Source organism: Prionailurus viverrinus, chromosome E2 (assembly GCF_022837055.1).
Source record: "Prionailurus viverrinus isolate Anna chromosome E2, UM_Priviv_1.0, whole genome shotgun sequence".
Classification (NCBI taxonomy): Eukaryota; Metazoa; Chordata; class Mammalia; order Carnivora; family Felidae; genus Prionailurus; species Prionailurus viverrinus.
In genome coordinates this window covers 49,723,374-49,748,147 of record NC_062575.1, presented here as the reverse complement: position 1 = coordinate 49,748,147, position 24,774 = coordinate 49,723,374, and the positions used below count along the sequence as shown (strand labels likewise).

The window sequence follows — 24,774 nt, the reverse complement described above, 5'->3', positions numbered from 1 at the left end:
TGAGCCTCCCCGGAGCCCCATCTGACTCTTGATTTCAGCTCAGATCATGATATTGTGGTTCGTGGGATTAAGCCTCTCATCGGGCTTTGTGCTAAGTGTGGAGCCTGCTTGGGATTTTCTCTCTCTCTCTGTCTCTCTCTCTCTGCCCCTCCTCCGCTGTGTGCACCCAGGCACCTGCTGGCTCACTCTCTCTCAAATATAAATAAACTAAACAAACAAAAAAAAGAAACCACTTTAAATATAATGATCTGGGGCATCTGGGTGGCTCAGTCAGTGAAGAGTCTGACTCTTGATTTCAGCTCAGGTCATGATCTCATGGTTTGTGGGTTTGAGCCCTGCATTAGGCTCTGTAATGACAGTGCAGAGCCTGCTTAGAATTCTCTCTTTCTCTCACTTTCCCTCTCCCCCTCCCCCACTCATGTGCCCTCTCTCTCTCCCCCTAAAAAATATACATACATACATACATACATACATACATACATACATATATACATAAAATGATCCAGGTAGGTTGGAAGTGAAGGGATGGGAAAAGATATGCTATACCAACATTAAGCACGAAGAAGCTGGGGTAGCTATGTTAATATCAAATACAGGTAACTTCACAGCAGGCATATTACCAGGAATAAAGAGGGGGCATTATACAATGACAAAGGGATCAATTAATCAAGACAACATAACAATCCTAAACATTTATGTACCTAATTACAGAGCTTCAACATTCATGAAGCAAAAACTGTTAGAACTGAAAAGAGAAATAGACACGATTTCTCCACAATTACAGGTGGAGATTGCAACACCCCTCTCTCAATAATTGATAGAACAGGCAGACAGAAAATCGGTATGGATATAGAAGCCTTGAACAACGCTATCAACCTACTGGCCCTAATTGCCATTTATAGCACACTGCGCCCACTGACAGCACGTTCTATGCAAATGCACACAGAACACTTACCAGGATAGACCATATGCTGAGCCATGAAACAAGTCTCAATAAATTTCAAAGGATGAAAATCCTACAGAGAATATTCTGACCACAACAGAACTGAACAAGAAATCAATAACAGAAAGATCTCTGGAAAATCCACAAATCCTGGTTCTATCACTGCCTAGCTGTGTGACTTTGGACTCACCTGTGAGCTAAGACAGTCACAGGCTGCCCCTCACAGGGCTGTGGGAAGAGTGAGTCACATCTGACACAGAAGGAGCACCGTGCGTGTGTGCGCTCACTATCTTGGTGACTTGGGAGAAGAGGCACCCACTGGCCTTGCTATGGAGCCCAAGAGCAACCACTTGTCTTACCCTGACCCTTTCTGGCCTCCTGCCTGGCAGGTGAGCGTGGCCGGGTTCCCTGCAGATAGTCCAGATCTGTGGGGCATGAAGACAGGGAGAGGCTGGGAGAGCCTCCCAGACCCACTCACCCCCTCCAGCAGATAGTAACAAACACAGCAGCTAACCTCTGCTGAGCACACATGTACAGCGCTGTGCTAGGCCCTGGGGTGGGGGTGGAATAGAGGACAGAGGGATGAATAATACAGCCTCCCGCAAAAGAAAATCAAAACCCGACATGCAAAGACCCAGGGTCTGACACAACTCTCCAGAAACCAAGTCCCTTCAAACCCACTGCAAGGGCCAATGTCATTCATTCAAGACAAAACTGTTCAGTGCCTAATACATAGCAGGTACCACCTTGACCCCAAGGATACAGCATGGCTGACTGGTGATAATGACTGGGCAGGGGTGGGGGTGGGGGTGCTCACTGGGACAGAGCAGGGGGACACAGATGGGGAGTCTGAATTGGAAGCAAGGATGTGCACTCCATCTTGGACAAGCTATTTTGGGGATGCCTGTAGAGCACACATGGGGAGGGTCTGGAGGTGAGGACTTGGTAAGCATCAGTTACAAAATGCAAGGGGAACCAGGGCTGGATGAGAAGGCCTCGGAGCGTACAGAGTGGAGAGCCCCCTGGGAGGCGTCTGAGGAAGACACGTGGTTAGGTGTTGGGCACCCTAGTGGCTCCTGGTGTTGTTGGGTGGGGGCAGGTGTCCAGCAATGCAGTCCAGTCTAAACAACAGGGAAAATCCAGTACCCGACTCTCTGACCCTCACTCCTTGGCAGACAAAAGCCAAAAAAATGTCTGCATGGTTATAACAGAAACCGAAATTTCTAGAAACGCATGCATTGTTCAGATTGAGGAACAACCAGATGTTCTTGTGTTTGAAAGTTTGCCAAGAACCCCTCACCGGTTTGGAGCTCAGGCCTCTGACACAGCAGCCCTGCTCACGGTATCTGAGTCACCGAATCAAGACTCTTGGAACAGTTGTGTTAGTAAATCGCCACGTGCATGGTGATTTGTGTTTGTGCAAACACACTCATTTACCGAATAGCTCAAATCGTCAAGTCTCAGGTGTCCACATGATTCTATTAAATGGTCTCCCTTCTCGTAATTTCCAATGTACCCATTACAAGCGAATGCAGCCACCTGACTCCCGCGTTCTGTCTTCTAGCACAGCCCCGCCCAAGCATTTATGCATCACTATCCTATTACTCTATCATAGATCACTCCCCTTTCCCCCCTTTGTATTGCGATTAGGGCGTATTACCAATTTGTTTCAAATCACATGTGTACGTAGGTGTGTAAGGAGATATATTACCCTTGAATTTCATCAGGGTAGGAAAGCAGATGCTACAAAATGTTTGTCACAAAATGAGGGTGCTGGGTCTGCAGGTACTGTCACGTCACTGGTGTGGAATGAGGAGCTCCTTGTGAGAGACGGCGAGGGTGGTCACCACCCCCCCACCCCCGCCGGCCCCTGCGAAATGAAACAGAGGATCCAAAGCGGGAGGAGGGAACCAGAGGGCCACTACAGCCTGGAAGCAAGGAGTTTCTAGAAGGAGGGTGGCCTATATGCATGTACTGGATGCGTCAGTAAGGGGGTCCTATGTGACCCTGGTGGGGCCAGGGGAGGGAGAGCCAAGCTGCTGCCTAGATCTGAGGTTGCCAGGAGGACTCTGAGGACAGGACGCCTTGAGGAGGCGTTGAGGAAAACAGCAAAAGAGTGGCTGAAGACACGGCCTAGGAGCCTACCTGAGGTGGATGGACCTGAAAGTACGCAGGGTTCAGGGAACAGGAAAGAGGGAGCCCCAATGACTACTTTGCGAGAGTGACCAAGGGGGAGCCCGAGAGGATGGGGCTGAGGTCAGGCATAACCTCAAAAACATGGATTTTGAAGGGCGCCTGGGTGGCTCAGTCATTTGAGTGTCTGACTTTGGCTCAGGTCATGACCTTGTAGTTCGAGCCCCACATCGGGCTCTGTGCGGTCATTGTGGAGCCCACTCTGTATCCTCTGTCCCCCCCCCCGCCCTTCCCCCACTCACGCTCTCTCTCAAAATAATTAATTAATCAATTAATTAATAAAAGAAAACACACACACACACACACACACACACATTGGTTTTGAGGCAGAGCTGTCCTGAATGATGACGAGGCCTTGGGTGTGGCTGTAGGAGGCTGGGACCCCAATGCACACTGAAGATGAGGGGCTCAGGAGGTGGGTTCAGGGCCCTCCGGCAACCAAGTCCCCTAGGATACTGGCCCCGGACTGCCGAGTCACCGTGCTGGGGTCACATTTGAAAACTAACAAACATCTGTTGAAACATCCACTCACCGAGCGAATGTGTGGGAGGGCTGAGAGTGAAGACGAGAGTGAGCTTGGGGTCAAAGTCTCCAGTGAGAGGGGGCGTGACTGGGAGCTTCCAGGGTGACGGTGATGGGTACAGGCAGAGAACTCCCAGCTGAAGAAGTCCCTGACCCAGGAGCAGAAGGGACGGCCTGCAGAGAGGAGGTCACCGGTCCGCCACCTGGCCTGAGGATGTGGCCGTCTCTGTCACATCAGGTCTCTGGCCTGTCTGGAATGTTCCTCCCTCTCCTGGGCGTGGACACCTCTGTTTTAGCCTTTAGGACTCAGCCTAGGTGTCCCCTTCTCAAAGGGGCTTCCCGGAGTGACCACGTTCCCTGCTGTTCTCTCTCACTGTGCCCTGTTTGTTTCATTTAGTAGTTTGCATGCATGTTGATACGTGTGTGACTTTGACAATGTCGGTAGGTTGCAGGTGGGGTATGTGGGAGGCAGAAGAAAGCTCCTCATCTTGCCCCGCCCCCAGAGATGTCTACATCCTAAGCCCTGGAACTCATGAGGTATTGTCCCCTTATAGGGTAAAAAGATCTTTGCAGAAATGATCAAGTTAAGGAATGTGAGTTGGGGGAGATTCTCCTGAATTATCTGGGTGGGCCCAGTGGTATCACAAGAGTTCTTATAAGTGGAAGAAGGAGGTTAGAGCCACAGAGAGAGATATGAGGATGCAATGCTACTGGCTTTAAAGACAGAGAAAGAGGCCACAAGCCAAGGAGTACAGGTGGCTTCTAAAAGCTGAAACAGGCAAAGAAATGGATTCTGCCCTGGGCCTCCAGAAGGACCCAGCCCTGCCAAAACCTGGACTTTAGCCCAGTGAGATTTCCAATTTCTCACCTCCAGACCCATATGATGTTTATGGGTTTATGTTGTTTGAAGCCACTAAGCCTGTGTAACCTGTTACAGCAGCGATCGGAAACTAATACAGGGTATGTAACACTTGAAATGATGCCATTCCCAAAAAATGTCATCGATACCCAAAAGGGTCAAAGACAGTGGGCCAAGTGAACTGCCGACAACTTGCTCTGTGGTAGTTCGTCCCACTCAGTTGGGACAGAAAAACCTGCACCCATTAAAGGTTAGTCGGGAACAAGTTTTGAATGAGACAATGTCTTTGGGATTCACTTGTTCCTGGAACAAAATGGGACGTTCCTGTGTCTGTTTATTTGCTTAGCTATTTATTCTGGGTTCCTCTGCCTCTCGAGGCCGGATTCTTCACCTGAGTGCCTGGCACAAGGAGGGGCCTGAGAAGCATCTGGTGAATGACTGTCGATGCGTGAATTCTAACTGACAGGGAGGAGGGGAGGAAGAAACACTCTTCCAGAAGGGCCTGGGGAGGAGGCTGGGCTCAGGTGGCACCGGGGTGAGTGGCCCCGGGGAGAGAGCCCGCTTGGCCTGGCCCTGCCTTGGGAGGAGTACGCGGTCTCAGCCCTCTCATGCATAAGACCAGGAAGATGCTGGCCTATCCGGTGCTCCTGAATTTTCAAGAAGAGTGAGAAGTCTGGATTTGTGAGTGGATTTGCCCAATTTTTAAATGTTGCTAACTAATTCAAATGTTTAAAAACCCTGGGTGGCTCAGTCAGTTAAATGTCCAACTTCAGCTCAGGTCATGAGCTTGTGAGTTCAAGCCCCGTGTCAGGCTCTGTGCTGACAGCTTGGAGCCTGGAGTCTGCTTCGGATTCTGTGTCTCCCTCTCTCTTTCTGCCCCTCCCCGGCTCTCTCTCTCAAAAATAAACAGACATTTAAAAAACCATGGTCCAGACACAGGTTGACAGTGTCTGGTCTCTGACATGTGACTTCTTGGAGCTTGTGATGGGGGCTAAATAGGCTCTGTCCAGGTTACTGGGGTCCCCAAGGGACTCCCCAAGGAGTATGCGTCCCTGGACCGTGCAGGCTGCCCCAAGTCTCTGTGACTGCCTGCGTGTGTACGAGTCAGCAATAGCCATCTGTATGCTGTTCCAATTATAATTGTCACGTCAGAAGAAGTACTTTTCTGCAACAGCCCAACTGAATCCTGCGGCATGGGGATTTTATCCCCAGTTTTCAGATGAGGAGACTGAGGCATGGAGAGAAGATGTGGCCTACGCAAGGTCATACGGCTAGTACCGGGCAGAGCTGGGGCTCAGCTCTCTCCACCCCATTCCCCACCACACAGTTGCCGGAAGGGGACCAGAATCCTCCCAGGCTTGGAAGGGGCCCTCCCCACCCAGGTTGGGACAGACAGAAGGCCTCTTACCAGACTCCGCTGACGCAGCGTGTGGACAGCGCCCGGGGCATGATCTCCGAGCCTTGTTGCATGAAGCCCCCTACAGGGAACCAGAGGCTGTTGCCCAACGTGTACTGGTTCTCCAGGATGTGGGGGCGTGCCCGCAGGCACGGGTGTGGGTTATACCACTCGTAGGGGCTCAGCCTGTGAAGAGACGCGGGGGCGAGGGGTGGATGGAGCCAAGGTAGAGAAAAAAAGGAGAGAAACAGAGGAAAGCGACAAAGACACCATGATGTGAAGAGATGGGGTGGGGGGGGAGGCAGTAAGAAAAAGGAGGGAAAAGACAGAGAGAAACAGAAAGAGATACACACAGAGGGAAGAGGAAGAAAGAAACACAGAGAGAGACACACACAGAAAAGGCAGAAAGAGATGTATAGAGAGACACAGAGGGAGAAAGAGAGAGACAGAGAGAAAATGGAAGTGGGGGGAAGGGGAGAGGCCCAGACAGAATGTGCAGGTCAGTCACGGAGGCCCCAGCCTCTTCCCCGCCTCCTTTTCATGGGCAGCAGGCAGTGGACTCACCTGGCGGCCAGGAACAGGACGCAGCTGACGGCCAGGTAGGCGAGAAGCATGAAGAGCCACACGGCAGGGGAGAAGGGGTCCAGGAAGGAGAAGTAGCCAGGCTTGCGGCCCTGTGGGGGGAGGGAGTGAGGCCCGGGGCCGCCCTGACCTCAGCTGCATCCCCAGCCCCCGCCTCGCCAGGCGCCCGTGAGCCCGAGTGGCCCATCAAGGTCCAGCCCGCAGCCTCTGCTGCCCTTGGGGACACAGGTGTCGTGCCCACCACCAGGCTCCTGCCCCACAGCCTCCGCGTCTCCAGGGGAGCCCTACCATGTGCACTCGGTAGAGGATGCTGATCCCCAGGGTCATGAAGGGTTTGGAGAAGTCGATGACCTTCTCCCGCTCGGCTGTGATGGTGAATGCGGCCACAGCCAGGTCTGCCTTCTGCTGGAGGGGAAGCAGGGCGGGGGCAGAGGGGTGGGCCAGGGAGACAGACGGGCAGTTAGGGAGAAACGCCCCGAGAGAGCTCTCGAGAGAGAGATCAGCAGAAGCTGAGAGACCGGCAAAGAGAAAGGATGAAGACAGAGGGGCCAGGAGCCTACACCAGGTCCAGAATGGCACCTTGGGCCCAAAACTGGAACCCTGTCATCTCACGTCTGCCGGAAGAGGCTCCCAAGGCCCCTTCCCCATCCTGTCACGTTCATTGCTAAGGCCTTGCTTTAACAACACCCCCCACCGACCCGCATATCTCCCACCTCCCCCACCACCCAGGTCCTGGAGACAGCCTGGCATTGGTGTTGAGACGCCCGGATGGTGACCCGTTCAGGGCCCTTGTCAGGCCTTGGTTTCCACTTCTGTCTTCAGAGTCAACAACTCGGAGCACGTACTATGTACTGACTCTGCACCAGGCTCCACACTAGGTGACACTTTCTATAGATTACCTTGAATCCTCCTTCCAACAGCTCCCAGAGGGCCACTGCTAGCCCCATCTTATAGATGGAGAAACTGAGTCTCAGAGAGGCAAAGGTACCAGTCAGCAAAGGCAGGAGCTGGGGACCTTAACGCAGAGGTGGGACCTCTACTCTCCTGCCACCGGCAGGCACTGGTGACCTACGCGTGTGCATGAAGGCGCCCCCCAGACACAGGACCAGCGCCCAGCTCGACGGAGGGAATGACCTTGGGGGGAGCTGCACGTGGTTTCGAGTGGGGGAGGGGCGCCAGGGGTCCGGGTCTGAGGTGGCGAGGGTGGGGAGCGGGTGGGGTGGGACGCGCAGAAGGGTTTGGGTTAGGGTCTGGCTGGCACGCCCAGAAACCCTGATCCGAAAGGCTCACTTTGCTCCAGCTCAAGAGGACTCGGCCGGCCTTCAGCTGTGGGCTGGACACAAGACTGGGGAAAAACCCAGCGCTCCGCACACCCTCCCCGCCACACAGACATACACACGCATGGCACCCGTGAGCACTGTGCACGGCCGTGTCTCTGCCACCACTGACGTGTGCACACCACACCACGTCCACACACACGTGCTAAGACACAGGCTGACCCAGGGACGCACCACCCACACAGGTGCAGGCGGACAGACTCATGCCCTGTCCACAGTGCGGGGAGGGGCGGAGACACACGGCGGAAGGGCCTCCCCGGGAGGCGCGCGGGGCACACACTGGCACACGCGGCCCTCACATGCGTACATACATGACGGAGCAGGCAAGGCAGGGCGCTGGGAAGGGCCCGGTGCGGGAATGGGGAGCCCCGGCTCTGCCCTGAGTTCGCTGGGTGACCTCGGGCAGGGGCTTCCACGTCTCGGGGCCTCAGTTTGCTCATCTGCAAAATGGGGATGAGGGTTGGGCAAGATGTCTCACACGGCTCTCCTGGTCCTGGGATTGGGACCCGGCTCCCAGGATATCCCTTCCAGGCATACTGACTCTCCCCCAGGCCTCAACCGGGCCCCAGAATTGACTCCAAATTCAAGCAGAGACCACCCGCAGGGCTGAAATAAGAGCAGAGGTCCCAGGAGACTGGCCCAGGAAGAGACACACACTCACCCAGGAGGGGCTGAGACTGGGCACACACAAGAGGTAATACAGGTCTGGACAGAACTGGGGCGGGGAGGGAGATGGCACCAGCCTCAGGGTGACTTGAGGGCAGGGAGAGGGCACAGCCCCAGAGCAGAATCCAGAGGCGGCGAAGTATGGCAGGGGCCCAAAACCTGGCTGGATTGGGGGAATTCCTCGATGGGGACAGTAAGGAGCATTTTGCCCCTCCTTATGCACTTGCCATTCTTCTGACTAATATGTGAACTGCCAGGAACAACGTCAGCTCACACAGGAATCCTATTACTTATAGGTGCCCATGGGAGGTGTGCCCTGGGAGGACCCTCCACGGGGGGCCCGAGTCTCCATTTCAGAAGGCAGGAGGCAGTGGCTTCTCGGATGGGCTCAGGAGGGCATTGGTGGTCCCTGGGTCAGGTGCCAGGACCCTACTTCCTCCCTAACGGGCTCCCAGCTCCTTTCTGTCCCATCCCTTGCTCTGCTCACTAGCCTCCTCACCCACTTGGAGACCTCACCTAAGGCTCACACCAAGGCCAAACCTGCTCCTTCCCTTTCCCGAATTCTCCACATCTCTAGCAGCAAGAGCAGTGGTTCTGCTGCAAAACACAACTCAGATCTGTCCACTTCTCTCCATCCCCCCCTCCAGGCCCCCACCATCGATGTGTCTCTCCTGACAACCTCATTAGCCAGCTCACCAGCCCCCCAGCCACCACTCAGAACACCACAGTCCAAGGGGTGCCTGGGTGGCTCCGTCGGTTAGGCGTCTGACTTCGGCTCAGGTCATGATCTTGCGGTTTGTGAGTTCGAGCCCCATGTTGGGCTCTGTGCTGACAGCTCACATTCCGATTCTGTGTCTCCCCCCTTCTCTGCCCCTCCCATGCTCATGCTCCGTCTCTTTCTGTCTCTCAATAATAAATAAATGTTCAACAAATTAAAAAAAAAAAGAAAAAAGAATACCACAGTCCAAAGGGAAAGTCCTATTTAAAACTCTTGGGTGGCTTCACACTGCACCTAAAATAAAGCCCTTTTCCAGCCAAGAGGCCCCAGGTGATGTGAGACCCACCTGCATGCTGGCCTCACCTCATGCCCTTTCCCCTCACCCACTAGGTTCCAGCTACAATGGCTGCCTTTTGTTCTTCAATATGCAGTTTCATTCCCCTCCTCAGGGCCTTTGCATGTGCTCTGTAGCTCTTCCTCAATATTCGAGGCTTAGTTCATACCTCACTCTTTCAGCCCTCCCCATAGTGGCATCCAGATCGCACTCACCTCCACCCCGGGTCCTCTTTCTCATATTACCCATTACCCTGGGTTTTTTTTTTTTTAATGTTTATTTATTTTAGAGAAAGACAGACTGAGCACACAGAGAAGGGACAGAGAGAGACAGAGGATCTGAAGCAGGCTGTGCACTATCAGCGCACAGCCTGACTCGGGACTTGAACCCACGAACCATGAGATCATGATCCGAGCAGAAGTTGGACACTCTATATCCTGCTTTATATCCTGCTTAGCACTAGTGAAGATGAGCCTGCCATTTGCTTATTAACGGACTGTCTTTCCTACTAAATTACAAGCTCCTTGCCTATCTGGTTAGGCACAACCTACACGGAGCTTCCCAACAAATACTGTTGGAGCTTGGCCAAGCCTCGCCTCTCTGGATGGCACCCAGGGCTGCTAAAGTTCCCACCATATCCCTGGGCCTCTGGCTCCCTCTCGCGCCAGCTGCTCTCTGGCCTCTGTATCCCTGAATACACCACTTCCTCCGCCTGAGGCACCCCACTCTGCCCTGCAGAACTGGACCCACCCACTCCTACAGGGTCCCCTTAATCCCTCCCTCCTCTGCGGCACCTTCTATGGGCTCCCCACATGCCAGGCCCCCCTTGATCTATCATAGCATTGAGCTCAGTTTGGAAAAGATCTGTTTGCTTTTCGGCTTCTGCTACCAAACCTGCAAAAGCAGGGCCAGCTGGAGGCATCGTTGTCTCCTCTGCTGAGAGCCTGGGAATGTCACCCCTCCTCAGGGAGCCTCCCAGAGCCTCCCAAGCAGAGATAGCCCTCCTTCCGTGTTTCATGGAGCCGCACATGGGTCTAAAGGCTCACACTTACACAGCATGTACCCCATGGCCACCATTTTGGGGCATCCCCTCCCCAGAATAGTCCCCAGAGGGACCCTGTCCTTCCCACCATTGAAGAAACAGAGACATAGTAAGGGTAAGTACCTGGATGTAGCTGACCCCAGGATTCAGAACTGGTCCCCCTCTGAGGAGTGTCACCTGTCCGCTGTCCCCACCCTCCATGGCCGGGGGCATCTCAGGACAGGGTCCAGGTGTGCAACTCCTCTCTGGTCCCAGGGAGCTCAGGAGATGGGTGCTTTGCAAATGACTAGAGTGAGCAGGTCCTTGAACTTCTTGTGAACACACAGCAAACTCGGCCCCCACCCTGTCCCCAGCGTTGTCCCAGGCTTCTGCCTGGGGTCCCCTTCACACCCCCCACCCCTCACTTCTGTCCCAAGCTGTCCTGATTCTGCTCCCCTAACACCTCTGGAATCACTTCCCTCCTCCTGCCCAGATGCCAGCATCTCAGGACTGGAAAGTCCAGCCAACGGCTCAAGGGACCCCAGAAACTACAGCCTGGTCACAGCAGTCCTGCTTAAACCCAGCAACAACTCTCATTCTCCTTCCTCTGCCATCCAAACTCCTCACCCGGGGCCCCTGAGGCCCTGCCCCACCCAGCCCCTCACTACCTCACCAGCCTCACCCCCTGCTATATATTGAATGTTTGTGTTCCCCCCACAAATTCGCATGTTGAAATCTTAACCCCTAACATGATGGTGTGAGGAGGTGGGGCCTTTAGGAGGTGAGGGGGGCACGAGGGTGGAGTCAGTGCCCTTATCCCATTCCATCCAGAGAGCTCCCTCGCCCCTTCCACCATACGAGGCACCGCAAGATGGCTATGAGCCAGGAAGAGGGCCCTCACCAGACATCAACTCCGCCAGCACCTTGATCTAGGACTGCTCAGCCTCCCAAACTGACAGAAATAAATGTCTGTTGTTTACAAGCCACCCCATCCGTGGTATCCCGTGACAGGAGCACAGACTTAGACACCCGCCATCTTGCTCCATGTACCTCCTGCGGCAGCCACGCTGCCCATTCTGTCTGTCCATCCATTCATTTGCCTACTTGACAAATGTTTGCAGAACACCCACCACCGACCAAGCACGATTCCAGCTTTGGGAATCCAGCAGTGAATGTAAACCGATAATGTCAGGTGCTATGAAGACAAAGCAGGGCAACGTGATCGAGCCTGCTGGGAGACGCTGGTTTGGATGCACTCCCCACCGCGGGGAGGTCTGGAGTACAAACGTGGAGGAAGTGTGGGGCGAGGCCCGAGAAGAACTAGGGAGAGAGTTCCAGGCTGAGGGACAAGCACATATAGCCCCCGAGATGGGAAGGGACTTGCAGTTTCCAGGGTGGCCAGAGCCCCTGGGAGGGGCCGGCAATGCAGCAGAGCAGGAAACAGAGCCCTGCTGGGCCGGGCAGGCATGGGATGGGGGCTGGATGCTACTCCAAGGGCAACAGAGGACGTTACATCGAGGGTGTGAGCAGGATGACGTGATCTGGTCACTGTAAGAACAGACCACAGGGGCGAGAGTGGAAGTGGGCGTCTTGGGGGCTAAGGAAGTCCGTGGAGATACTTGGGGTGGGGCTAGGTGGTCAGATCTGGGTTTCACTCTGGAGGACAGACCCATCCTTAAACTGCAAGCTCCTTCTAAGGTCCTCTCAGAGCCTTTGGAACCCCCTTTCCTACCTCTTCCTCCTCACCCTCAATTTCCTAGCACAGTCACTGATTTCCTAAAGAAGATTTTCCTCCACAAGGGGACCCTGACATTTAATCTCTGGAATGAAATCCGGAGAAATCCAAAGGATGAGCCACCTGTAGAAATGATGGGATAGATAGGGCTGTCTAAATGCCCACAGGCCAACCAACCAAAGCATTCGTGATTGTCCCCCAGCCCCAAAAGCCTTCTATCCCAGCTGTTTCTGTTTTGCCATCAGCTCTCTGTCAGACTCTGCCAATAGGGGGCGATAGCGGGACGCTGCAAGGCTGGAGGAAGAAGGGACCTGCCTGCTCCTTTGGGCTTGCTCTCAGTGGATCCTCCCAGGGCAGCATTTAATCCAGTTTGTGGCTTCCCTGCATTTGTAGAACGGGCCTCATCGGCCTCACCAAGCCCCATTCGGGGAAGCCAGCGCCAGCCAGCAAGCACCTGCCTCTTAAGCTTCCAGCAGTTTCGGTTCTTCTCTCTAAAGAAGAGTTCCTTCAGAGCTAGGGAAGCAGCCATTTCCCGCCTTGCAACCTCCATGACACCTGGAGAGCAAGGGTGTGCAAACTGCGGCCCTCAGGCCAAGTCCGGTCCATCTGCCTGATTTTGTGAATAAAGTTTTATTGGAACACCCCCAGGCCCAACTGTTTAGGTATTTATTGCCTATGACTGCTTTCCACCCGGCACAAGAGTTGAGTAGTTGTGACAGTATGGTCTGAAAGCCAAAAAGATTTCCTATCTGGCCCTTGACAGGAAAAAGTTTGCTGAGGCCTGCCTTGGAATTCAACTTTTACCCTCGTAGTTACCTAGTTAACAACTTGGTTCCTAGTGAATGACTCTCTGGGACAACCTGTGTCCTGGGAGGACCCTGACTGATGCAGAAATGACGACAGCCAGGTCACGAGAGCACTCGGGCCGCAGGGTCACGCACGGTTCAGCCTCGAGGAGGGCCCACTAACGAGCACTTTCTCAAAAGGAGAACAGTTAATCTGCAGAAGAGGGCACAATCTGCTCCCAAACCCCAGAGGTCTGCACCGTGAGTCACCTCCAGGTGCCAGTGTCCCTATTTGCCACCAGCACTCTGCACGTCCCTGATCTGCTGGGTCATCAGGCCCAGGTGGTAGATCAGCTTGCACACAGCTGGCACCTGCAGCGGTCTTCGCGTGCTCTGGGCCTCCCTCAAAATGAAAAGCCGTGTGGGTTTCTAGTAAATGGGCTGAACCAGCACACAACTTATCCCCAAATCCCCAAGCCCCACCCGACCATCACCAGTACCAGACAAACAGCACCCCCTCCTCAGAAGTCCGAGTTTCAGCTCCGTGGGGCCCTTTGAGTTTCTAAGTGTTAATCTTTCCAACTTCTTCCCCTGTCCCCTTAGGCCCTCAGGATGGTGGCTGCTTCCTGCCACCCTGTGATCCCTTAGTTCGCTTTCTACCCTTCCAGTTATCTGGTTAACAACTTTACATTCAGGTAACAATTCTTTACACCAAATCCTCTCTGTTCAAGTAGGGATTCCATTGGGATTCCATTCAAGTACCTGGTGCTATTTTTGTCTCCAGATTGGATCCTGACCGGCTGATATCAACAGCACGTTGACTGCCAACCCCCTTAAACGCGATTTCCTGCTCACGAGCTCTGATCGGTGTAATATTGCCAGTGGAGCAGACCAGCGTGACCCCGGGTGCACTGTCAACATCAAGTTCTCTGTGGCCTATGTGATGGCAGAAAGCAAGGAAACAGGTATCACCCGGAGGCAAGACTGAAGACTCCTGGTGGACCTCAAAAAGCATTTGCCAGGTCAGTAGCTCACACCAGCTGCCAAGGGCTGTGTTGACTTCCTCCAGCAAAGCTACTTAATTTGGTCCGGCCACCGCAATCAGAGTCACCGCCTGATTACATTTACAATAATCCACAGTCCTTGTCCAAGATCCATCTGCCTTCCGCACAGGCCGAACCGGCCAGTTGACTGGGGATGAGATCACTACCTCTGCTTCTTTCAAGCCGTTAATGGCGGCACTAATCTCTGCAATTCCCCCAAAGGACGTAGAATTGCTTTTGGATTACTATCCTGGGAAGGACAGGGAATTCTAGGGGCTTCCGCTCAGTTCTTTGACGGTAACAGCCCCGACTCCACGGTTCAGCGAGCCAGTGTGGGATTCCGCTGGCTGCAATTATACGAGTGGGACCACGGAAAACACAGGGTGGGTCTGAGGACCTATCGGACCCATTCTGAGTGGAGCTTGGCTCAGACTCCATCTATCACCTGACCACATAAGGCCTGCTGTGGTCCACCAGGAAAAATCAAAGTGATCCGCCATCTATAAAAATGATGGTGGGGGACACCTGAGTGGCTCAGTCGGTTAAGGGTCTGACTTCAGCTCAAGTCATGATCTCGCGGTTTGTGAGTTCGAGCCCCGGGTCAGGCTCTGTGCTGACGGCTCAGAGCCTGGAGCCTGCTTCGGATTCTGTGTCTCCCTCTCTCTGCCCCTCCCCGGCTCACACAGCTCGCTCTTTCTCTCTCAAAAGTAATAAACGTTAAAAACTTTAATTAATTAATTAAAATGACAGCAGGCAGCAGGGCAGGGGTGGGGGTTGTCTATCTAAAAGCCAATCACAACCCTCTGTGGGAGGGGGAGCCTGTATAGAAACTGCTGTAAGCTTTTCCGGAAAGCGGCTGGATAATATAGAACAAAAGCCATACGAAGGGACCTCCTCTTTTACCTCGTCATTCTATTCAGAGAATCAGTTCTAATCAGCTGCAATGCAGACCGTGCTTGGGTGCATAAAGACAAATAAAAATACCTGAAAACAACTAAATACAAAAAAAAAAAAAAAGGCTTCGCTAAATCACAGTCTCTCCACATGGGGATTAGTATACAGCTATGTAACACTCTGTTTAGGTTGAAACATTTAGGTATTATTTTTGGCCTTTCCGATCGGCAGAGGTTTTTTTGGGTTTTTTTTGTTGTTGTTGTTTTTAAAGATTGATAATACCTCTTGTTGGCAAAAGTGTGGGAAATCTGACATTCTCGTGCACTTCTGGTGGGAATACAAATTGGCGGAACGTTTTCGAACATCCATCTGGCAGTCTCCACTTAAACAACATCGTTCACGCTCTCTGACCCAGCGCTTCCGCTGTTTGGAGTTTATCCTCCAGGAAGACACCCACAGATCCACAGCCCAGTTGATGGTGGCATTGTCTACACTAGCAAAAACTGGAAACCACCCAAACAGGGGATGAGTTAAATAATTCATGCTCAGCTGCACAATGAAATCCGTATTTCTCCTCTTGAATTTCAGAGAGTCACTTCCAACAACCCATCCCCAGAGACAACTCTTATTTCCCCAAATCCACCAAACAGCTCCTCCAACGTCCTCCCCATGGGGGAAACCAGACTCACCACCCACCCAGCTGCTTAGGCCACATCCTGCAGTCACCCTTGACTCTTTCCCTTGTGAGCACACCCAACATGGCCAGCACTGGAGTATAAGCCACCTTCTTTCTGCCTTCTGAACCCTCCAGTGGACTTCTAAATGGACCATCCTGGGTCTACTCTTCTCCCATTACGCTCTTTCTCAAGAGAGCAGCTGGAGTGATCATTTTTAAATGATTCGAAAATTAAGGTCATACGTCCGTACAATGGAACATTATTCAGCCCTACACAGGAATATGGTCCTGATCCATGCTACAACATGGGTAAACCTTGAACACGTGACGCTGAGTGAAAGAAGCCACACAAAAAAGGCCACATATTGGATGACTCCATTTACATGAAATATTTAGAATAAGTAAATCCAGGGAGACAGAGAGATTGGTGGCAGGGGTTAGCAGACTGGTGGTTGTTGGGAGCTGGGGAAAGGGGGAATGGGAGCTGACTGCTTCATGGGTATGGGGTTTTCTCTGGGGGTCACAAAAATGTTTCAGCACTAGGTAGAGGTGGTGGTTGTACAACATTGTGAATATACTAAATGCCGCTGAGTTATACACGTTAACGTGGTTCATTTTACATGATATGAATTTTACCTCAACAAATAAAGCAGAAACAAATGAGATCACATCACATTTCCTGCGTAGATCCTTCCACTGGTTTCACACACAATGAAAATAACATCCAGGGGGCACCCGGGTGGCTCAGTCGGTTAAGCGCCTGAGTCTTGACTTTGGCTCAGGTCATGATCTCACAGCTCGTGAGTTTGAGCCCCACATCGGGCTCTGCACTGACAGCACAGAGCCTGCTTGGAATTCTCTGTCTCCCTGTCTCTCTGGCCTTCCCTTGCTCGCACATGTGCGCACACGCTCTCTCTCTCAAAAATAAATATCAAAAGGAAGAAGAAAAGAAAACAGAAAATGACATCCAAACTCCTTACCCGCAAGGCCCCGTGATCCAGGCTCTGCTCTGGGACCTTGTGCTCTCCCTCACCCACTCCCCACAAGACTCTGTGACAGCAGTAATTTCATCTCCATTTCAAGAGAGGACACTGAGTTCAGAGAGGCGACCTGTTGCGCGGGGATCACATGGGTACCTGAGGCTGGCTCCGCCTGACTTGTAACTAGCTGCTGGCCATAGGGGGTCTCCGCGGAGGCCACCCCAACCGTCCTTCAGGATGGGGCACTCACTGCCCCAGCTGCCAAGGGTGCTGGTGGCTGATCCCTCTCAGCTCTGTGGGTGGAAGAGCTTCCTCGCCCAAGGCACTGACCCTCCCTGAGGACAGCCCCTTCCAATGACAGGCCGGTGGGGCATTTAAAGTCCTGCCCCTCACCTCGGGGGCTGTCTTTGAGGCCATTCCGGCTCCAGAGCTCCAGCTCCCCCGCCACAGAGCCAGTCGTAACTGCAGAGTCTTAACTCTGCCCAGGCCGGTTCCTTCACTCCCTCACAAGGCTGGTTTCCAAGGGGGGCCTCCTGCCTGCTAATCTCCACATCAGAGTCTGCTTCCCTGGACCAACCTAAGATATCTGCTTTGCCCTTGAGGGCGGGGCCTGTGGGCACAGACTTTATGGTGTGGGGCACTATGGCTACAACGTGTGAGTGACAGGTCAGACTGGCATTGTAGAAGATCCTACTGGGGGACAAACCAGAAGGGAGAGAGCTAGGAGGCCAAGAGGCCAGTGAGGAGGCAGGTCCGAGGGGCCGGGGCCTGAACTCACGGCCACAGCAGTGAGGACAGGGAGAAGGCCAATTCCAGCAGTGGCCACTGGGTGGAATAAACGGACCGGAATTCAAGACTGGCCTGGGGACAGGTGGGGTGACTGGGAAGATTCCGGTGCCCCGGGCTGGCTTCCATCTGGAAGTCACTCATCAGTTCTGGGCCAGCCTGTTGGGGGCCAGCCCTGGCTCTGCCGGTCACTAGCCGTGTGGCCTAGACATAGGACCTTGGTGCCTCACTCTCTCCATTAGAGAAAACTGGGCTGAGACCAGGCCCTCCTCATGGGGTGGGGTTAATACAGTTCAGAAAGCCAGCGTGAGTGGGCATCATCCTGTCCACTCTGAGCTTGCCAAGTACCTGCTGGGTGTCTGGGAAGGACCTGAGGTCGGAGGCACCTGGCTGCAGCCCCGTGGGAGGGGAGGGTGGTGTGGAAATCCCTTCGCCTCTGAGCCCCAGAGCAGCAGTGGGAGGACAGTGATTGTTAGGATCATTAAGTAACACTTGAAAAGCCTCCGGCGTGTGGTGTGGAGTCAACAAAGGCTGCTGCTGTGGCTGCGGCCGGGAGAACCCGAGTACCGCACGAATCTCCGTGTACTTGGCCATCCCACGGCAGGCAGGCAGGCAGCTGAGCCTCTGCAGGGCCAAGCCCCGCCCACCCTTCGTGTTCCCAGCCTGCTCCTCCTCCAGTGTTCTCTCCCTAAATGTCACCGCCGTCACCCAGCTGCCCAGCAACAGAGAGGCTCAGTCCTCTCTCCTACGTCCCCCGCCCCAGGCAGTCACCGAGCCCTCCCCCTGTCCCCCCTTTGCCATCCCCCTCCCTCCCTGCAGGCCATCCTGCTGACCCCTCAGCCCAAGTGATTCGGTTTCCTCACTTGAGCCAGTTGAAACCTTGGGGACACATACCAGGAACCTCCTACTGACGACCCAACTCTTAACCTGCTCAGTAATAGCAACGCCAGGCCTGGCCACTGTATCCCCAGGGTACAGCACAGGCCTGGCACACAGTAGGCCCAGGCATATGCTAGCTGGTTTGAGAACAAACACGTGAATGTATGCACGTGCTGGCCAGGCTGGTAGGAAGAACGTTAATAAGAATATAGAATAGAAGGGTGCCTAGGTGGCTCAGTTGGTTGAACGTCCAACTTCGGCTCTGGTCATAATCTCACAGTTGGTGAGTTAGAGCCCTACATCGGGCTCTGTGCTGACAGCTCAGAGCCTGGAGCCTGCTTCAGATTCTGTGTCTCCCTCTCTCTCTGCCCTCCCCCGCTTGCGCGCGCGCTCTCTCTCTCTTTCTCTCTCTCAAAAATAAAATAAACATAAAAAATTTAAAAAGAAAAAGAATACAGAATAGAGCATATGCTTATAGTACCCACTACCTGCCAGGCCCTATTCTAAGCCCCAGGAATAACTCGTTTCATGCTTGTGACAGCTGTGCGTACTAGTGACTATTATTTCCTCAATTATACTGTTGAAGAAATGATGTTACAGAGAAGTTGAGTAACTTCCCCGAGGTCACACCGCTAATAGGCCGCAAAGCCACGATTCAAACAGGACTCGGGACCACAATCACAGCAGCCCATCAGAAAAGCTCCTGGCCTCTGTCTTATGCTTGCCCCAGATGATACCATCAGGCCAAAGCCTCCTCCCCTCAGGTAGGCCGGAGGCACTGGGGGTTAAGTCAGGGGCTACTCTCCTAGAATCTGCTTATTTCTGGGGACACCGATGAATGAATGGTTCTGAGCCTACATGACTGAGGACCAGGATGTGGAAATGGAGGTCATGGGGAAGCAGGCCAGTCTGGTGGGAGCTGGGCCACCAGCTCTCCTTGCCCCCTGTCTTCTCAGTTTCTGGCCTCAGGCCCTTCAAACCCACCCAGGACAGAAGATTTCAAACAGGCTAGCAGCTGTGGGGCAGTGCCTCAGGCCTGCCCCTGGGGTGAGGCGGGGAGAGACCTAGCCACCAGGACTCCAGGGACACCCCCACTCTGCCTCCACCAGAGTTATTCGGCTTTGTCCAAGGGTTCTGAGAGTGCTTTCAATTGGGAAAAAAGGTTCTGCAGTCAAAACAGCTTTTGAAAATCAGTGCCCTGAGGAATAAATGCCCTTGTTAAGCAAAGTGGCCTTCTCAAGTCTACCCTGGTGACATTCAGGGGTTTGGATGCAGTGAATTATGGGATGGAGGAGACAGGAGGGTGAGGATCCTGGATGTCCTCAGCCAAGTCCAATGTCAAGGCTTCCGTGACTATTCGTGGCCACAGGTCCCTGCTCTGTGCACCTGCCCTAGGTGAGCCGCAAGCCTGGGGCCTGTCTCCCAGGACACAGTCCTGCCCCCAGGCGTTCACCTACATGGTTTTCTCCTGCCTAGAATAAATACAAGGAGGGACCACATATTGAGTCCTCCTGCCTCTGACAAACAACACGTGCGGTACTGTCCCTGTTTCCCGAAACCGTCATGACAGACCCATGAGGCCTCCTTATCCCCATCCTAGGCAGGGAAAAACAGAGGTTCAGGAAAGAGAGACAACTCACCTGAGGATTCAAACCCAGACTGGTCTGACTCCAACAAAATACTCTTTCCACAGCACCCTTGCCTACCACCTCCCACACCCCTGCCTCTCTCCCCTCCTCCCCTTCATCCAAATCCCACCCACACTCAAGGCCCTTCCAGGGGACCCCATTCTCTCTCACCCTGACTCCCCTTCTATAAATGCCATTTCCTCTTCTCTGAACACATTCCCTTCTTCCCATATCCCCTCACCTTGCTGACTGCCTCACACACCTTGGGAATCTGCTTGGGTGTCACCTCTTCTGGGAAGGCCTCCCTGGATGCCTGGCTAGGTCGGAAGCCTCCTCTGGGTCCCTTCTCTGAATTTTCTCCGTCACAGCCCCAAAGGCTGTCTTGTGGTCATCTGCGTTCCTGCATCCTAAGGACACCCTAAGCTTTTGAGAGCAGGGTCCAGGCAGGTCCACTGTGCTTACTGCTATAGCCTACGCCCAGCATGGTGCAAGGCACACAGTAGGTGCTCAATAAATGAGTTCAACAGGCAGCCCTGAGGTCTGCCATGTGTGAGGCCCTCCCAGCGGGTGTGGGGCACAGTGCACCAGCGAGCCCTACCCCTGTCCTCCTGGCCCAGCCCTGCCTCCTGTAGGAAGCCTCTCTCGACCTCCTCAGTCTTTGTCCGATTCCAGCTCCATGTCTCTTCTTGTTCACCCAAAACATCTCTGAGAGCCAGCTAAGCCAAGGTGGCGTTAGGGGAGCATCTGGCAAGGCAAAGCAGGCCACTGGAGGTGACACATCGCCTCTCATCCTCCACACCGCGCCTGCCCCATGGTGCTCACCAGGCACAGCAACACGGCGCACCTCTTGTTAGGCACTAGGCTGGCTGGCTGAAGTGCCACTGGCGGGTGGCCTCCCCACACCCACCTGGGCCACGCCCCTTCCCCAGACCCGGCCCGGCCGTACCCGGTTGATGAGCTCGCCGACCATGCCCGTCCAGGAGCCGTTGGGCTCGGGCGCCCCGTACAGCCCGTCTTCCACCAGCCGTAGGCGATAGCGGAAGCGCAGCAGCTCAGCCAGCTCCCGCAGCATGTCCACGCAGAAGCCCTCGAAGCGCTCATTCCCGGACAGGGCCTGGAAGTTTGGCCGCCGCATGACATACGGGTTCTCCTGGGAAGCAGCAGAGAAGCGAGGTCAGGGCCCGGGTGTCCAGCGGCTGCTGGGGGAGCGCAGATCAGGAATCCACCGCGCTGCGGGATGGAGTCACCGCCTCCGTTCCTTGCGCACAAACGCTCAGGGTGCGGAGTGGGCCTGGAAGCTAGGGCCACAGACGCTGGGGGCTTCCCCTCTGGCAGATCACGGGGAGCTGTTTTAATCTCCACCAGCCAACCTGATGCTCAATTGTCTCAAACTCAAATGCCTACCAGGGGAGGCGCGTTAGTAACCTAAGAGTGAATCACACTGTTGGGAGATTATGCCAAACTGGAACAGGGGCTTTCAGATTTCTGACTAGGACCTCACAGTAAGAAATACATTTTACCTTCCAATGCGAGCCACACATGCGTGTGCGCACACAGGCACTTAAATAAGACTTTGTTCCTTGAAATGGTCCATACCCTTAGTGACTAAGGGCAGCACACCCTGATTATTTTCTGTCCTGCTCTACCTCGCTTTCCTACACGACCAGTAGCGACCCACTGAACTGACTTGATGAGCTAGCACGGGATCAGAGGGCCACCAGGACTTAGCTCCAGCCTACACCACCACCACCACCACCACCACCACCACCAGGGAAGCAGGCTTGAGATGCCAGATGGCCCAATGTCAAGAATGTTGGAAACCTCGGCTGTTTTGTAAAACGTCCTGATTATAAAGGTTAACAACCACACACATTCAAATACCAATCCTTGTGATGCTTTGCAGGCTAAACAAATAACCTGAGACTGTGCAGAGGTTTGCTACCTTGATGCTTATTTCTGAGGGGTTCCAGCAAACCTTACTGACCCCCAGTGCACCAAATAAGCACAAAGGCAGAGGAAATGTGCCAAAGGGCTAGTAAGACGAGGCATATGAAGATGATGTCAGCAAAAAGGGAATCTTATCTTGACACGGTTATTGTCTGAACGGGTGTTTGTATAGTGTCACTTCAGACTTAGGCACAAAGGAAGTTAGGACTCAGGACACAGCGGTGGCGGTAGGTGGGGTAGGGGGAGGCCTTGGCAAGAATCTCCACAATGGTTACCTCCCACGGAATCCCTGCTATGTGCCCAGCCCCTGCACTGCATGTGCTTGCTGGAAAGAGTCGCTTTAACTCCTGGCACTGACCTCACACCGGAGGCATCATCAGACTCATTTTACACATGTGGAAACTGAGGCTCACAGAGGTCAAGTGAGGCGACTGGTTACACGGCGACAGGGACGATGAGGCCAGGTCTTATTATAGGCTCTGGATTCCGGGACCACACCAAGCCCCACAGCTGGGGGGTAGTGGGATGGAGGGAAATCAGTGCTTCTCACTCTCCAACGAAGCTGCCTTTCCAAGCCCAAAACTGTGGAACTGGGAGTAGGAATGTGAGATAATCCTAATAATAGCAGCGGTAGCTAGAATTTCTTGCAGGCTTGCTGTGTGACAGCTATTCTGTCGGCGTGGGAAGTCGATATTATTACCTCTGTTTTAGAGATGAGGACACTGAGGTCCCAAGAAGTGAAGTAGTAAGCGGCCGAGACGGACAAGCTGGTCTGACTCCAGAGCTCTGCTCTTAAGCCCCGTGCCAGACAGAACCAAGGTGGACAGAACCAGAGAGCGGCATGGGAGAAGCCAGACAGACGGGGGACCCAGACTGGACCCAGCATTAGAGCTGGGAGGTTCTCCCCAAGCTCTTTCGATATACAGAGCAGGGAAGCTCAGGGAGGTCATGTGTCTTGTCCAAGGCTACGTGGCGGTGAAGCAGGGCAGTGGGGAGGGAAGGTGGGGCGAAGCTGGGGCTCAAAACCCGGTTCCCGGGCACGTTCAGTGAAGCCCTTGTTCCTTCCACCAGGGCTCAGCTGATCTCCTAATTCAAGGCTGAGGCGCTTGGGTGGTGGATCTGGGTTCAAGGTCTCAGGATCAGGGTCTGAGCTTAATAAGGTCAGAAACAGAGACTGGGGCCTGTGAACAGAAGTCAGGATCAGAAAACAATGATCTAGGACTCAGCAGGGAGCCCCAGATCATCAGAAGCAAGGGTCTTATGGAGCCGCTCATTCAGGGTTTTCAGACTTGTTCAGAGCCTTCTGCGGAAGTACTGCAGACAGTGGGCTGGTGCTAAGTCTGATTCTAAGAATCCATCCTACAAATGGCTGCGCATCTGTACATAAAATGTACGCCCGACAGAATCATGGCAGCACAGCTCCCGGTGGGAACAAAGACTGCAACAGCCTAATTTGGGACAGGTTAAAAAGATTATTGATGTCATCAAAGACTCCTAGGCAACTACTAAAATAACAAGTTCTATCGGATATATTAAGAGAGAAAAAAAGCCACAGAACAACGTGTACAATATGCTACTCTTTGTGAAGGAAAGACTCAGTGCTTGTACATGCATAGAAGCTTCTGGAAGGATGTGGCCTCTGAGGGAAAAAATGGGCACCTAGAGGGAGAAGGAGCCTGACTTTTCACTCCCCACCCGCATGTGCTGTTTGGGTTCTATTTTACATAGGTTTGTATTTTTTATTTATTTATTTTTTTTTCAACGTTTATTTATTTTTGGGACAGAGAGAGACAGAGCATGAACGGGGGAGGGGCAGAGAGAGAGGGAGACACAGAATCGGAAACAGGCTCCAGGCTCTGAGCCATCAGCCCAGAGCCCGACGCGGGGCTCGAACTCACGGACCGCGAGATCGTGACCTGGCTGAAGTCGGACGCTTAACCGACTGCGCCACCCAGGCGCCCCACATAGGTTTGTATTGTGTGTCTTCCTTGATATGATGAATTGTTTTAATTAAACATTTTAATACTAAATATTAAAATATTAAAATTTTTTGAAGTAGGATATCTAAATGTATACAGAAACACAAATGGTCAGGAAAAGCCAGAGCAATCTTAAAGAAGAAACTGGAGAATTGACCCTATTGGGTATTAATTAATACTTAATTTACAGCTATGGTATTTGATGGGGCACCTGGGTGGCTCAATTAAGCGTCCGACTTCAGCTCAGTTCACAACCTTGCAGTTTGTGGGTTCAAGTCCCGCATCGAGCTCTGTGCTGACAGCTCAGAACCTCGAGCCTGCTTCAGATTCTGTGTCTCCCTCTCTCTCTGCCCCTCTCCTGCCCGTGCTCTCTCAAAAATTAAAAAAAAAATAAATAAATAAACAAACAAACATTTAAAAAATAAATAAATAAAATAAGCTTTAAAGCTACGGTATTTGAAACAATGTAGTATGGGACCAAAGATAGACAAACTGACAATAGAACAGGGAGCTTGGAAACCCACACATAAAGAGATACTTGAGGGGCACCTGGTTGGCTCGGTGGGTAGAGTGTGCAATTCTGGATCTCGAGGTTGTGAGTTCAAGCCCCGCATTGGGTGTAGAGATTACTTAAAAATAGTAAAATCTTGGGGCGCCTGGGTGGCGCAGTCGGTTAAGCGTCCGGCTTCAGCCAGGTCACGATCTCGCGGTCCGTGAGTTCGAGCCCCGCGTCGGGCTCTGGGCTGATGGCTCAGAGCCTGGAGCCTGTTTCCGATTCTGTGACTCCCTCTCTCGCTGCCCCTCCCCCGTTCATGCTCTGTCTCTCTCTGTCCCAAAAATAAATAAACGTTGAAAAAAAAATTTAAAAAAT

At 53.2% G+C, this 24,774-nt stretch overlaps 1 protein-coding gene across 4 annotated transcripts in view; it reads right to left on the bottom strand.

The window, feature by feature from the left end:
* The window catches only part of GRIK5 (glutamate ionotropic receptor kainate type subunit 5), a 58,767-nt gene that overhangs the window by 12,306 nt on the left and 21,687 nt on the right, over positions 1-24,774 (bottom strand). For 3 of the 4 annotated variants that reach the window (XM_047835855.1, XM_047835858.1, XM_047835856.1), the window contains 4 exons: positions 20,924-21,127; positions 6,784-6,900; positions 6,478-6,587; positions 5,926-6,099 (listed from right to left, as the gene is read on the bottom strand). In XM_047835855.1, coding sequence (XP_047691811.1) covers positions 5,926-6,099; positions 6,478-6,587; positions 6,784-6,900; positions 20,924-21,127 — 605 coding nt within the window. The remainder of the gene's footprint in view (positions 1-5,925; positions 6,100-6,477; positions 6,588-6,783; positions 6,901-20,923; positions 21,128-24,774) is intronic. The other variant, XM_047835857.1, reaches the window with a different exon arrangement.